Source organism: Diplodia seriata, assembly GCF_021436955.1.
Source record: "Diplodia seriata strain FDS-637 chromosome Unknown scaffold_11, whole genome shotgun sequence".
In the NCBI taxonomy this organism is placed as follows: Eukaryota; Fungi; Ascomycota; class Dothideomycetes; order Botryosphaeriales; family Botryosphaeriaceae; genus Diplodia; species Diplodia seriata.
In genome coordinates this window covers 1,295,688-1,310,124 of record NW_027117318.1, presented here as the reverse complement: position 1 = coordinate 1,310,124, position 14,437 = coordinate 1,295,688, and the positions used below count along the sequence as shown (strand labels likewise).

The 14,437-nt window shown below is 58.9% G+C and overlaps 7 protein-coding genes across 7 annotated transcripts; 5 read left to right on the top strand and 2 right to left on the bottom strand.

Annotated features, from left to right (window-relative positions):
• Positions 1-751: 751 nt before the first annotated feature.
• Positions 752-1,750, top strand: HGT1_3 (high affinity glucose transporter; the record flags this gene model as incomplete). Its single annotated transcript, XM_066781492.1, has 2 exons — positions 752-986; positions 1,080-1,750. 2 exons carry the CDS (start codon positions 752-754, stop codon positions 1,748-1,750), a joined length of 906 nt encoding a protein of 301 aa, XP_066628494.1.
• Positions 1,751-1,784: 34 nt separating this feature from the next.
• On the top strand, positions 1,785-2,550 carry HGT1_2 (high affinity glucose transporter; the record flags this gene model as incomplete). Its single annotated transcript, XM_066781491.1, has 2 exons — positions 1,785-1,791; positions 2,162-2,550. The coding sequence occupies 2 exons, from the start codon at positions 1,785-1,787 to the stop codon at positions 2,548-2,550; spliced, it is 396 nt and encodes a 131-aa protein (XP_066628493.1).
• Positions 2,551-4,326: 1,776 nt separating this feature from the next.
• SLS55_010100 (uncharacterized protein) lies at positions 4,327-4,764 on the bottom strand (the record flags this gene model as incomplete). Its single annotated transcript, XM_066781490.1, is given in 2 exon segments — positions 4,327-4,737; positions 4,756-4,764. The coding sequence occupies 2 exon segments, from the start codon at positions 4,762-4,764 to the stop codon at positions 4,327-4,329; spliced, it is 420 nt and encodes a 139-aa protein (XP_066628492.1).
• Positions 4,765-6,243: 1,479 nt separating this feature from the next.
• Positions 6,244-7,115, top strand: SLS55_010099 (uncharacterized protein; the record flags this gene model as incomplete). The annotated part of the gene is made up of 2 exons (XM_066781489.1): positions 6,244-6,248; positions 6,485-7,115. The coding sequence occupies 2 exons, from the start codon at positions 6,244-6,246 to the stop codon at positions 7,113-7,115; spliced, it is 636 nt and encodes a 211-aa protein (XP_066628491.1).
• Positions 7,116-8,191: 1,076 nt separating this feature from the next.
• Positions 8,192-9,773, bottom strand: SLS55_010098 (uncharacterized protein; the record flags this gene model as incomplete). The annotated part of the gene is made up of 2 exons (XM_066781488.1): positions 8,192-9,710; positions 9,766-9,773. The coding sequence occupies 2 exons, from the start codon at positions 9,771-9,773 to the stop codon at positions 8,192-8,194; spliced, it is 1,527 nt and encodes a 508-aa protein (XP_066628490.1).
• Positions 9,774-12,032: 2,259 nt separating this feature from the next.
• On the top strand, positions 12,033-12,698 carry SLS55_010097 (uncharacterized protein; the record flags this gene model as incomplete). Its single annotated transcript, XM_066781487.1, has 1 exon — positions 12,033-12,698. A coding segment is annotated over one exon (666 nt), but the record flags the coding sequence as incomplete, so codon positions are not given.
• Positions 12,699-12,824: 126 nt separating this feature from the next.
• SLS55_010096 (uncharacterized protein) lies at positions 12,825-13,770 on the top strand (the record flags this gene model as incomplete). Its single annotated transcript, XM_066781486.1, has 2 exons — positions 12,825-12,828; positions 13,262-13,770. The coding sequence occupies 2 exons, from the start codon at positions 12,825-12,827 to the stop codon at positions 13,768-13,770; spliced, it is 513 nt and encodes a 170-aa protein (XP_066628488.1).
• Between the last annotated feature and the right edge of the window lie 667 nt (positions 13,771-14,437).

Sequence of the window (14,437 nt, the reverse complement as noted above, 5' to 3'; positions counted from 1 at the left end):
GTTGAGCGAGGGAAGACCAGGAAGGCGGGCTGGCGGGCGGGTTGTGTTGGGGGCGGGCGGCTGGCTCGCAGGCGCAACCAGACGGTGACTCGACGCGACTCCTGCTCCTTCACCGGGCTGGGTTTGGGGTCCGCCCCGCGGGGCAGCGTAGCGAGAGCGAGGGACGTGCGGGCGCGCGGAGAAGAGATGATGCGGCGACGGAAACGAGGATTCGGGCGCGGACGAGCAGCTGACATGGATGGCCTTTGTTTGAAGGATCGCGCGCCGCCGACGTGATTGGCCTTGGCCGCAAGCCACCGGAGAGCTTGCCCAAACTGCAGCTCGTCGGTCCACCGGTTAGGCCAGCATCACTCGCTACCGGGCGGTGATTGGGCGCGTGCGGGGTGCGACGATGCGACCATTTCGTCGTGTCCGCCAGCGCCGGGATTGCGCCGCTCCACTGTTTTCTCCAGTGGAGGGACGGGGATCGGCTGCGGCCTGGGGCACCGGGGTCGCCTTGCCCGGCCATTCCTTCGCATTTCGCAGGCCTTGTCATGTGCCGGCGAGCGTTACAGACGCAGCCGCGCCGGGTTGCATGTTGCTGATCGCGGCCGCGCCCTTTGACCAGTTCTTTATAAACCCGCGCCGCCCGGCCGCCGTCAGCGTCTTTCCTCTCCGTTGCACTGACCAGCGTGGAGCAGAAGAGGACCCAACCCGCGGGCAATTGTCTGTCCCAACCTCAACACCGCGCACCACCCCTAAGTGGCCCACCATGTACCAGATCGGAAACATCTACTTCATCACGGCCATCGCCGTCATCGGCGGTGGTCTGTTCGGCTTCGATATCTCGTCCATGTCGGCCATCATCTCGACCCAGCAATACCTCTGCTACTTCAACCAGGGCGGCAACAACAGCCAGGGCACCTGTGCCGGCCCCAACTCTGATGTCCAGGGCGGCATCACCGCCGCCATGCCCGGCGGTTCCTACCTCGGCGCCATCGCTTCCGGTACGTTGGGCCTCGCTCCGGTGGGCTGTCCGCCGCCTTGCCGCATGCGGGCCTAAGCCCACCGCTCCAATCGATGCTAACCCTTTGACGCAGGTTTCCTCTCCGACAACCTGGGCCGCAAGAAGGCCATCATGATTGGCTGCTGCTTCTGGATCATCGGATGCATCATCATGGCCGCCGCCCAGAACATCGGCATGCTGATTGCCAGCCGCTTCATCAACGGCATCTGCGTCGGCATCTGCTCCGCCCAGGTGCCCGTCTACGTCTCGGAGCTGGCCCCGCCCACCAAGCGTGGTGCCGTCGTCGGCGCCCAGCAGTGGGCCATCACCTGGGGCATCCTGATCATGTTCTACATTTCCTACGGCACCTCCTTCATCGACGGCACCGCTGCCTTCCGCATTCCCTGGGGTCTGCAGGCCATCCCGGCCGTCCTGCTTGTGTTCGGCATGCTCTTCCTGCCCGAGTCGCCGCGTTGGCTCGCCCGCAAGGACCGCTGGGAGGAGTGCGAGGGCGTCCTGGCCCTCGTCCACGGCAAGGGAGACCGCAACAGCCGCTTTGTGCAGACCGAGTTCGCCGAAATCAAGGCCATTGTTGAGTTCGAGCGCCAGAACGCCGATGTCAGCTACTTGGAGCTCATCAAGCCCAACATGATCAACCGCACCCACATTGCCATCATGACCCAGGTCTGGTCCCAGCTGACGGGCATGAACGTGATGATGTACTACAGTAAGTGCTATGTATCTAAAATGTTTGGGCACATCTGACTTTATGGCCACCTCAGTCTCGTACGTCTTCACCATGGCCGGTCTCAGCGACACCCTGCTCGTCTCGTCGTCGATCCAATACGTCATCAACGTTGTCATGACCATCCCCGCCCTGCTGTACGTCGACCGCTGGGGCCGTCGCCCGACGCTCCTGATCGGTGCCGCCCTCATGATGACCTGGCTCTTCGCCAACGCCGGCATTCTCGCCTCGTACGGCCACTACGCCGGTCCCGACGGTGTGCACGGCATCAAGGAGGCCTCGTGGGAGGTCAGAGGCGCTGCCTCCAAGGGCATTATCGCGTGCTCGTACCTCTTCGTCGCCTCGTACGCCCCGACCTGGGGACCCGTGTCGTGGAGTAAGTCGATCGCCATTCCTCTTCCTGAGAACAAAGTGCTGACAACAAACCATAGTCTACCCTCCCGAGATCCTGCCCCTCCGCGTCCGTGGCAAGGGTGTCGCGCTCGCCACGTCGGCCAACTGGATCTTCAACTTCGCGCTGGCCTACTTCGTGCCCCCGGCGTTCGTCAACATCCAGTGGAGGGTGTACATCGTGTTCGGTGTCTTCTGCATCGCCATGTTCCTGCACGTCTTCTTCATGTTCCCCGAGACTGCGGGCAAGACGCTCGAGCAGGTCGAGGACATCTTCACCGACTACCAGAACGGCATCAAGTACATTGGCATCCCGGCCTGGAAGACGCACCAGCAGCTCGGCGGCGCCAAGGCGCTGGAGCGCGGCGATGTCGAGAAGGGTGGCGTCGAGCAGAGCCCCGAGAGGGTGGAGGAGGCCGCGAAGATCTGAGCATGTTGCTTTTTTCTTTTCTTCTTTTTTGAGAGCAAAGGAATTGGAAGGGTAACTTGGGAAAGTTCTTGTGGAAATTGGGACTTGAGATCTGACGAAGATGACGATGAAAGGTTAATAGTCGTAATGCCTAACCACGGCACAGCTAGCCCCGTGGCTCTCTATTCAAAAAAAAAATACAGTAAAATAACAACAGTCAGTACGTGCACGCCACCGTCACCCGGCCGTAATGCGCCGCACCTCACTCAGTGTTACGGGCGTAGACGCCTCAATGCAGTTGTCCCTTAAGGTGGCTGTTTGTTTCCACTTCCTTCGTGCCAGCCCGGTTGCATGTGCGCTTGATCCTGCTGTGCCACGCGTTGCGCTTTCCGTGGTTGAAGCGGCTGTCAGATGCAGATGTTGACGTTGACATTCACCCACAGAAACACAATCTAGACGCCCGGTCCCATTATTGGCCTCTATGGCTAAGGCTTAACGTCTCCCTACAAAAGGAACTTAATACCCTTGTGGCAACAGCAACAATAACAATAACAACAACAACAACCTACGATAGCGCCGCGTCGTCCCTTCGTTCGCACATCGGCCCTTCTCCTCTTTAAAATTGCCCTTCTCGGGTTAGCGTCTGCGCTTGGCCTGCTTCCCCGCAATGCGACGATCCACGGCCCCCTTAGCGCCCGAAACTCTCTTTTTCTCTCCCCTCACGCCTCGCGCATCTCTCCACACTTATGACACCACCACCCGCACCGCCATCTGGATCTCGGTCCACCATTGGTGATCGCATCTTGCACATCTCGTATCTTTTTTCTTTTTCCCTTCGTCGGGCCGACGAGATCTGGGTGTCGATCTTATAGGGCCCACTCTTTCTCGGTGGGTGGTTGCTCACGCCATGGCCGCTGCAGCGGGTGTGGGAGTTGGGAGAGGAGGAGGAAGTGGTGGGTGGAGTGGTGCGACGGTGAGTGCGTGGTGGAAAGCTGTACTGCGCGGAGAGGGCCGGGAGCGATCCGAGGAAACGATGCACACGGCAGAGGAGGAGGAGGCAGGACATGGAGCGATGATGACGGAGTTGGCAGCGGCGAATCAGAAATCCACAATAAGAGCTAGCTAGCCAAAGCGCGCCTTGTGCCTCTGACGACTGCATCTTTCGAGCTGCTCTCCGGCACAGCCTTTCCTTCGGCAACCACCACTTCAGCTACCTGGCTATCCCGAAAGAAGGGAGAATACATACGCGGCACATTACGCATTCAATTGGCTCTCATTGCTCCGTTCGCATATCCCTAGGCTCAGGAGCGAGACTTGATTTCATAAAGCTCGACCGGAGTACCAAGGAATATCTCATGAACGGTTTTCCTGAGCGAGTGCTTCCACGGTCCTTCCGAGATGCTACCCTGATATGCGCACATCTAGACTCCATTTACTTCATTCACAGGCTTGCTCGGAAATTAAAAGCATGGTGAAAAAGAAACTTGTGATCAAACAACAAAGAGTCCTCCGGCGATCATGCAACTGTGATGGATGTGGAGGGCTTCTCCGGATACTGCAGCTTGGCCCTCATCCGCCTGTAATCCTCCTGGACTACCGGCTCATACTTGACCGGGTTCCGCTCGCCCGCACATGCAGGCAGGCATTCAATGACTGCGCTTGGATCCGGGCTGACAAAATACGGGATTGAATAACGAGCACGCGTCATGGCCTTGCCCTCCACAAGCTCGGCTTGAAGCGGCGGGAGTGTGACTCGATGAAGAGTCGACTTCAAGTAGTCTGATGCGTAGTTAGTATTCACTTCCAACCAATCACGGCTCGCTTCGACATACCGTTGCTCCACCGCATCAGCAGGTCCCCGACATTCATGACAATGGCATTCTTCATCGGAACCGCTTCCACGAACTTGCCAGGGCTGCGAGGATCCTCCACCTGTAGGCCTCCGCAGTCGTCTTGGAACAGCATGGTGATGGATCCCCAATCCGTGTGTGCTGGCATCCTGGCCATGGTGTTGCTCTCGAGTTTCTCTTTCTCCACGGGCGGGTAGTGCAGCAGTCGCAGCTGGTTGTTGTGCCCGCTGTGGAACCTCAGCAGGAAATCCTCGTCCTCCAAGCCAATGCCTACGGCCAGCGCCCTGAGGATGTTTTGCGCCGTCCCGAAACATGCCCAGTAGAAGTCAGTCATGGAGCTTCTGAAGCCGGGTAAGACCTCGTCAGGCAGCCACACGTTCGGCATGTTTTCGCATTTGTCACTGCCGATTTCGTAACTTTCCTATGCCTGAATGAGTCTTCGGAAATATTCGGCTCATTGACGCGACTTACCTTACAGTCCTCAACCTTCCGAAGCTCCTGGTCCTTCGCGTCCGAATCTTCATCGCCTTTGTGGATGTACTGAGAAACCTTCTCCAGGCCAGGCCAAGAATATCCCCTGTGTACATTTGGTCCTGTGATGAGGGCGGGTCAGTCTGGCCCTCTGCCGTAGGTGATTTTGGGATGGATACCAGGCGGATGAGGTGCCAGCATTTTCTTCTCATGCGGCAGGTCAAAAAGCTTCTTAGACCATGCGAAGGCTTGATCAAGTGCATCGTCTGGAACGCCATGGTTGACAATGTAGACGAAACCAACTTCGCGAGCGGCATCCGTCAGCTCCTTTGCGATCCTTTGCTTCTCCTCCGGCGAACCACCGGACCAAGCACTGAAATCCACGATTGGAATGGAACCCATCTCGGGAGCCGTTACGCTTATGTCCGATCAAGCCAAGATTTCACGGAACTAACGGGCTTGGAGGAAGTCAGCCGCTGACAGACTACAACAACGAAGGTTACACGCCGATTACCGCCAGTGTTTCGCCGTGGGTTCAGGTAGTCTGGCGCAACTCACCGCTCCCAGCGATACCTCGATATCTGCTCAAGAAGTTGCCAGCCGATAGCTATTAATGCAGTTTGAGGTTACATTCGGCACTTTATCTGCCAGGCCGCGGGGCACCTCCCGATCGGCCGTTCACACCATCGCCGTTGTACCCCACTCTTGGTTTAGAGGCGGGGCAGCCGCCCCCAGACACCAATGTGAGTCGCACAGGAGAGCGATCTGCACGACGCTCCCCTACACAAGTGCTTATCACGGCTGACTCGCCCCTTTGCTCTGCCGTGCGACCTGGTGCCGCCCGCTTATCGGGATGCCCAGCCACTTTGCTCAACGACATGGTTCATTTGCCGCGAGCGCGACAGTATATGCTGTAATAAATCCCCGGCTTCCACTTTGTTCGTCCTTGTCTGTCCGTTTCGCGGTTTGAATCAAGAGCGTAGACGCAATGGGTTCGGAAAAGAGCAAGGGCCGTCTGGCATACTGGGCAAAGAGACTCGAGTGTCCGGTTGACGAGAATGCCAACTACAAAAACACCTTTTGGTGCAACAGAGATCTCATTCCAATCCCGCCAGACCGAAGGACATGGACATGGCAGGGCTTTGCTGGATACTGGGTTATTTGCGGGTAGGTCATCGAGCTTCACTGTTGCACGGGGCACTGACCGTTCGGCACGTAGAATCAACACGACAGCTTGGACAGCCGGATCATCACTACTGTCTCTCGGCTTGAGTGTGCCTCAGGCTATGGGAGTTGTGGTTGGAGTTGCTCTGATCTCGGCCCTGATTGCGGTCGCTGCCGGTTGGCCTGGAAGTCACTTGTACCTTGGCTTCACCGTCCTATCTCGCGCCTCATGGGGTATGAGGGGTGGCTTCTGGCCTGTGTTGAATCGAATCATGACCGCCTGTGTGTGGATGGGTATTCAGGTCCGTCCCTCCCCCACCGATACGCCAACACCTCCACTAACAGTTCCAAGGCATATTGGGGCGGCCAAGGTTCGCCACACCACCCCTCCCCCAAAGAAAGACAACATCTCACCCTCCCCCCTCCCCCACAGCCGTCAAGATCATCCTCCGCGCCCTCATCGGCCGCAGCTTCGTCGACCTCCGAAACACGCTCCCCGCCAGCGCCAACACCGACACCGCCAGCATCATCAGCTTCTTCGTCTTCATCGCCATTTTCCTCCCGCTCCCGCTCATCCCGCCGGAGAAACTGCAGCTGCCGTTCAAAATCACCTTCGTCATGATCACGGCGACCATGTTCGGCATGCTGGGGTGGGCGATCCACGCGGCGGACGGGCCGGGCGCGCTGATCCACGCGCCGGCGACGCAGCGCGGGGCCGCGCTCAGCTGGGGCGCCGTGTACGGGCTGCAGTCGATCGTGGGGTCGCAGGCGTCGGGGTGCCTGGGCCAGAGCGACTGGACGCGGTACGCGCGCACGCCCAACGCCGCGCTGTTCGGCCAGCTCGTCGCCGCGCCCGTTTTTATTGTTGTCACGGCCGTGTGCGGCATCCTCATTACGAGCGCTGCTGCTACTATCTACGGCGAGTACATCTGGAACCCGTTCGAGCTGCTGCTCGCGATCCAGGACCATTCGCTCGCGCCGGCGGCGAGGGCGGGGACGTTCTTCGCTGGCTTGGGCTTCTTGGTTAGCCAGTTGGCGCTGTGTCAGATGTTGAATGGCATCTCGACGGGCATGGATATGGCGGCGCTGTGTCCGAAGTGAGTGTGGGATCGTCGGTGGTCTCTTCTCCGCCTGTAGTGGGGAGAGAGTGGAAAGGGGTGGGGAGCTTCTGGCTAACACGCGAACCAGATGGATCAACATCCGCCGCGGCTGCTACATCCTCACCGTCATCGCCATCGCCATCTGTCCATGGAACTACGTCACGTAAGCTTGCTTTCCCCGCCCTTCCCAAGAGAAAGACAGAGAGGAAAAAAAAAAGAGGGGGGGAAACAACTCACTCACTCACTCACTCACTCACTCACTCCCGAACAGCAACCCCGGCACCTTCATCACCGTCCTCTCGGGCTGGTCCGTCTTCCTCTCGCCCATGACGGCCATCGTCATCTGCGACTACTCCCTCGTCCGCCGCGGCCCGCGCTACCGCGTCTCGGATCTCTACCGCGGCGACCCGTCGTCCGCCTACTGGTACGTCGCCGGCTTCAACCCGCGCGCCTTCCTCGCCTGGATCGCCGGCATGGCGCCCCTGCTGCCCGGCTTCGCGCGCGCCGTCAGGGGCACGAGTAGCGGTAGCGGGTGGGATCATATTTATCAGATCAGCTACTTTTATGGGTTTGGTGCGACGTTTGTGGCGTATTGGGCGCTGTTTGTCGTGTGGCCGGTGGAGGGGCAGAGGGATGTTAGTCCGTTTGTGTTGGAGGGGGTGGCGGAGATGGTGATGGTGGAGGGGGTGAAGAGGGGGAGTGCGAGCGTGAGCGGGAGCGCGGGTGGTGGGGGGAAGGGTGGGGAGGACGTGGATGGGGGAGCGGCGGCGAAAGCGTTTGCGGTGTGAGTGTGGGGCTGGTGGTGTGCAAAGGCATAGATGGGGATGCTGTAGAGCAAACGTTGCAATTCCTCAAGATCAGACGAGAATGGTTTTTTTCAGTCGCAGAGGTGGAGCTTGCCTGAGACGTGAGAGCTTTTGAGGTGCCGCAGTGAAGAATTTAAGCATACCCGTTCCTTGCACGTCTTCCTCCTCGAAGCAAATCCATGCTATTCGACATTAGTTCCAATCAAGATTATTCATATCATACACCCATCATCATACCGCATGTCCTAACCCATCAGACCCAAACCTCCCTTCAGTACAGCGACTTGCACTCCCAACTCTCCGCCGCATCCACATCCCCCTCTCCCTTATACACCGCCTGCTTCGGATACATGCAGAGCGGCCGCTGCCTCTGCACGCCGCTCCCGACATCCTCATCCACAAACTTGGTCGCCACAATCTCGTCCACCACGGTCCCATTCTCGACCCAATCCATCAACGCCAACAACGCATCGTGCTTCCCGTCCGCGAACCCGGGCACGCCGTGCACGCCGGTCCCCAGCTCGGCGGCCTGGTTGGCGCCGGCGAAGTACCAGGGCGCGTCGACGCCGGCGGGGGTGCCGGCGCAGTGGTTCATGCCGGGCACGAGGAAGAAGCGGTACCAGTCGTCGAGCGGGACGCCTTGGGGCAGCAGCGCGCGCGCGACCTCGCCGTAGAAGTGCAGGCTGCTGCCGGTGGCGATGAGGCCGTCGGCCCAGCCGTGGTAGTGCAGCAGCTTGCCGCCGCGGGCGCGGTAGCTGGCCATGGCGGCGAAGGCGTCGGCGGTGGCGTTGCCCGGGTCGAGCGCGTCGGCGAGCGCGACGACGTCGTAGGTGAAGTCCTGCCAGCGGAAGGATGGCTGGTCGAGGAAGTAGCGGATGTAGTCGGTGCCGTACGAGAGCGGCGCGCCGGTGGCGGTGCCGAGGAGGACGGTCCATTGCGCTTCGGAGCCGAGGGCGAGCCCGGGGAAGACGAAGGTCGCGTTGGTGTCGATGTAGGGCGCGTAGACTTTGGAGAGCGTGTCGAGCTGCAATGGCGTGAGGCAGGCGCTGGTGTTAGACGTGGGCGTGCAGAGGAGCGCGTCCGGGTTGAAGTTGCAGCCGTGCGGGTCCGACACGATGTTGTCGACGAGCCCGTCCTGCGCGTCGCACTGCCTGATGACCTCGGCGCCGATGGCGGGGAAGAGCGCGGGCGGGATGCGGTGGCTGCTGTTGAGCGGGAGGTTGTACGTGCCCAGCTTGGCCGTCCACGTCTGCAGGTGCGTCGTCCACCAGGCGGGGGCGCCGGCGAGCACGCCGTCGAAGTCGTCGGGGTAGAGCTGGAGGTTGCGGAGCCCTTGGCGGCCGCCGGTCGAGCAGCCGCTGTAGTACGAGTATTTGATCTGCGAGCCGTAGTAGGCCGACACCAGCGCCTTGCCGAGCTCGACTGAGCCGTGTATGGCGCGGTAGCCCCAGTCATTGAGCACCTCGGGGGCGTTGGCGCCCCAGGCCAAGTCTCCAGACGTAGAGTTGTGGCCGGTGTCTGTGGAGACCACGGCGAAGCCGTAGCCAACACCAGCGCCCTTCAATGGCAAGTCAGTGGCGTGTTTCAGGAAAAAAGGTGTGATAGTCGTACCATATCCAGCCAGTTGACACCGCCAGCGAAGCCTCCATTGCCGACGGCTAGGAATCGGTGATTCCATTCGGTTGGAAGGAACAGCCCGAACCTGAAAGAGGAACTGCTCGAAGAAGTCACGTTCACATAGACGGCGCAGAGAGCAGGCAAATTGGTGGGGTTCGTCGGATAGGGTAGGTCTGCCGCTCCTTGGCCGTAGGTGCCGTTGCCAGCGACTGGGACCGCAGAAAGGACCGTCGCATTGGATGGCAGGGCACCTTGCAGGGCAGCGGTGGAGCAGTCGAGAGCCTGCACTCCCAGGACGGCGGAGGCGGCCGAGACAAGAGATGCAGCCCTCATGGTGGCGAGAATGGATGGTCGACGGTCAGCGATCAGCGAGCACTGCCGGGCGACGGAGCGGCTTTTGTAGACATTGCATGTCGAGGCGGGAAGGTGCCGTGCCGGAGCTCGGATTTACTTGGAGTGTGGAGTGCATGAAGGCGGGGAGAGTCATGTAAATTGAGATTGGAGCCGCAATGCAGCACGGGAGCCGAAGATGCTTGCCGTAAGGAGAGGAGGGGCTGATCTTGCGACCAATTGGGCGCCGCTGGGGTGGGGAACATGTCCAACGGCCAGGTTCTGCTAAGAGCAGGCCTGAACATCTACTCCAGGATGCCTTCCATCGTTTACCCGAGCGTTTCAAACACGCCGTGTTCCTGCATGGCATGAGATAAGCTGCGTCTGATCTTCGTAGCCCGCTCTTGAGTTGCGTCTCCAAGTGGAGCCCCCTTCAGTAGCGGCTGAGGGCTTGGGATACGGCTACGACTTTCAAGTCGGTGAGAGGGCGGCTCGGGATTCCCGACAGGCGACCCTGAGCTCCGGTCCGACATTCGGCTTCGCGACACCCTGCACGTCATCACAACTTCCGCTTGTAGTATCGCGCTACCTTTGTGGCTGCAACAATTAGGCATACTAAAGGATTTCCCGAGTGTCGACGTGGAATCGTGCCATGTCACACCAATGCGAGCAACGCACCGGCTGAGCACTCGTCTCCTAATCGCTAGACTAATAACGTCAGTCCTGACGTTGGAATAGACGTCAAAGTGGGAAGACAAGCAGATAAGCTTAAGTCTGGCAGATCCCTCCTGTCAGACAACTCACCGAGGTGCATGCGCCGACTGCCATTTATTTCTGCCGGCGTGGAAGGCCTGAGGCTGTCAGGGGGATTTTCGCTGGAGAGGAACACGGCTCGCTTGCAGCAAGGCGGAGCAGATATATATACCTGTGACGTCGAACAAATGCATTCTATTTCTCCTGGCGGCTAGCACTCGTAGGGGGGATGCAAGGACGTTCCGAATGTGCAACCTCCACAGGTAGATGGGGACCGTCGTTGGATCGACCCTCCGCCGGGCTGTGATACGAAGATCTACCCGCATCTTATGCAGAACCAGATGGCAGGTCGCACAAGCTTTCGCACTTGCAAATCATGTCGGGTTGACGCGGTGGAGAGCGGGTCGTCCCGCAGTCCCACGCAGCTCACTTCACCCACTGCCCGTTTGGGATAGCTCAGCTGCACCTCAGGAATGCGCTGCGCCATGCTTTTTGGAGGTGGCTTTGCCCTGGTCCCGGCGAGGGCACATGGGCCTTGGCGGGGATGGTGATCGACCTCGCTGCGGCTGGATATTACGCATTCCTACACCAGCTGCGTCATCGCGTGCCGATTGTCCGGTCAGACTGCTGAGTGCTGTTACTTCGCTCAAGCGCGCGCTCGTCGGCATGAAAGAGCGTTTAGCGCGTTTCGCAGGCGAGTGAAACGCTCAGTGGTGCAGCGCGTCGCAAGAGCGGTAGGATTTCGAGCGATGGACGGGTAACGCGCAGTAGTGAGACGCGCCCAATGCGAGCGCAGAAAGTCTCCGTAGCGGCGCCACGGTGGCTGGCGGCGACCTCGTTCATCTCGCGGCCAAGAAGCATAATACCTTGCGGTTGGCCTGGTGAGGCAGCCAGGCCTAGTCGGCGGAAATTTGGGGTGCTGGGGCGCGTGTGTCAAGGCAACGGAGGCGTGGCTGCACACGTGTCGCAGCACAGCCCAAGCCGTTGGCTGCCGTCCTCAACCCGTGTTCACCAGGCGCCAAGGAATCCCGGCGCCTGGCCAGCAGGGCGGTGGACTCGTGTGGGCTGGGCGTCGTAAGTGCACTGCTCACCCGCGCTGGTGATCGCCTGCTATTTAAAAATCGTGCCCCAGAAGAGCAGCGCACGGAGCCCCAGGTACGTACTCCCGTAAGGCTTGGTTGCAGCCGCCGCCTCAGCCACACACCCCGAAATCAGTTACTTGTGCCCACCTCCCGCGCCCTTACGCTGAAACACGACAACTCTCTCCACGCTCGCTCAAGCCTGCCTTAACCTCACCATCCCTCGCGCGCCCCAGCTGTGCTACCACCCAGGCCCTCCAAGTCGCCTGACTGTCTGCTCGCTCCACTCTGCACCAACCGGCCCGCGCCCGGCACCCAACCGACGCCCAGCAGCTCACCATGGCTGCCAACGACTACTACAACTCCTATAATGCCGGAAGGAGGGAAGATGCCCCTTTGCCCCCCGTGCCGCACTCGTCGACGCCCTCTCCGCTGCCATCGCCGCACCCGACGCGCCCGCACATCGACACCCAGAACCTGCAGAACTACGGCAACTCCTACCCTTCTGCTCACTCGGTTCACTCGCACCCGTCCGCACACACCTACCCCGCCGGCCACTCGCCCGCCCACACTTACCACACCGGCCACTCGCCTGTTGGCTCTCCCTTCACCGACCAGGCCTATCCTGCATACCCGCAGGGCACTCACCCGCCGACTAACCCGTACGGCCCGGTGCACGGCGACGACGACACAGCCTACCATGGGGCTGGCGGCTACGGACAGTACCGCCCCATGGACAACGATCCCTTTGCCGACGGTTCCGCCATTCCGCTCCACGCTCAGCAACCGAAGATGGACGCAAGTCCCTCGCGATACAACGGTGATCCCGAGGGTCAGGCGCCTCTCGTCGGTGGGCCCGACGGAATGAGAAGAGAGCGTAGCAGACGCCACAAGAAGAAGAGCGGCTGGTTTTCGGGCAAGATTACCTGGGTTGTTTTTACCTTGACAGTCGTCCAAATCGCCGTGTTTATTGGCGAGATCATTAAGAATGGTACGTGAGACTGGTCCTCGTAAGAGAAGGGCGGGATACTAATGCTGCCATTAGCTACCTTGACAGGTTCGCCCATCATGATCAAGCCCTCCTTTAACCCAATGATCGGTCCCTCTGGCTACGTCTACATCAACATGGGTGCGCGTTTCGTTCCTTGCATGCGCCACATGGGTGGAGGAAACGAGGTCGATATCACCCCCGACATTGCGTTTCCGTGCCCCAACTCCACAACCGGCGCCGCTGAATGCTCTCTAAATGAGCTCTGCGGCATGAGCGGCATCCCTCAGTCAGACGGCGAGCTCAAGCCCAACCAGTGGTACCGCTTCATCACCCCCATCTTCCTCCACGGAGGTCTTATCCATATTGGTTTCAATATGCTTGTGCAGATGACTGTTGGACGCGACGTGGAACTGTTGATCGGGTCCATTCGTTTTTTCCTGGTCTACTTTGCAGCGGGTATTTTCGGTAACATCCTTGGTGCCAACTACGCACCCAACGCTATGCCTTCAGTGTATGTCTACCCCGCGAAGTCTTCGACCTTGGCTAAAAGTTTTGAACAGCGGTGCGTCAGGCGCCATCTTCGGTCTCATCGCCATAACCCTTCTGGATCTTCTCTACCACTGGAAAGAACGCGTCTCCCCCAAGAAAGAGCTTCTCTTCATCATGTTGGACGTCGTCATCGCCTTCGTCCTTGGTCTCTTGCCGGGTCTAGACAACTTCGCTCATATTGGTGGATTCATCATGGGCATCGGCCTTGGAATTTCCATTCTTCACTCGCCTCAACTCCTCCGTGAGCGCACCGGCATGGACGAGCCTCCTTACTCTGCCGTTCCCAACCAGAAGCACGACGAATTCGAGTCTGTGAAGAACTTCACCAAACAACCCGTGGGTTTCTTCAAGGGCAGGAAGCCGCTTTGGTGGGCGTGGTGGTTGGTTCGTGCCGGATGCATTGTCGTCGTGTTTGTTGCCTTCATCGTGCTCCTGAACAACTTCTATTCGAGCCACAGCGAGTGCAAATGGTGCAAATACCTCAACTGTATTGTAAGTTTCGTCTTCACAACTCTCTCGTTGAGATACTAACTCTGTATACAGCCTGTCAGCGACTGGTGCGACTCAAACACCCTCACAGTCGAGAAAACGAACACGACCAGCAAGCGCGACCTGTTCGGCCTCGAGAGATACGCCTTACCAGATTTCGATTCGCCAATGCCTATGTATTGATCGAGGCATAATATTGTTCCATAGCTTTGGGCCTGGTGCGATGTTTGATTTTTCTTTTATCTTGCTTTTGCGCACAGTCTATGGAAGCCCCTTGTAAGCGGGGCCCCTACGAATGTATGACACATCCCCATTATCTCGAGCATGGCGGGCGGCGTTCTTATTTCTTTACTGCGTAATACCTCTTCCTGGCTGCGGCAATCCGTCATAAGTCGGTCTTCAATTTTCCACTGTGGGATGTTGCAACTTTTCTACTTTGGCAAGATAAGGGCGAAGAGAGCGAACCTGTATCGAAAATTGGACCACTGGGGTTTCAGGTGGATAATTGATATCCAGGGTAACAAAAACACTGCTGTTTGATTCAAAAGCGGAAAGGGGGCTAAAAAAGCGTAAATTTCCGTTTATGAGCTGGTTTTGGCATTATTAACAAAGCTTCCTTGTGACCGTAAGCAGCCCTGCTAATTTTGAAGGAATATTTCAAGACTCCGTCTTGTGTCTGCTACCAGCTAACTTCATTTTGCCTTTGATG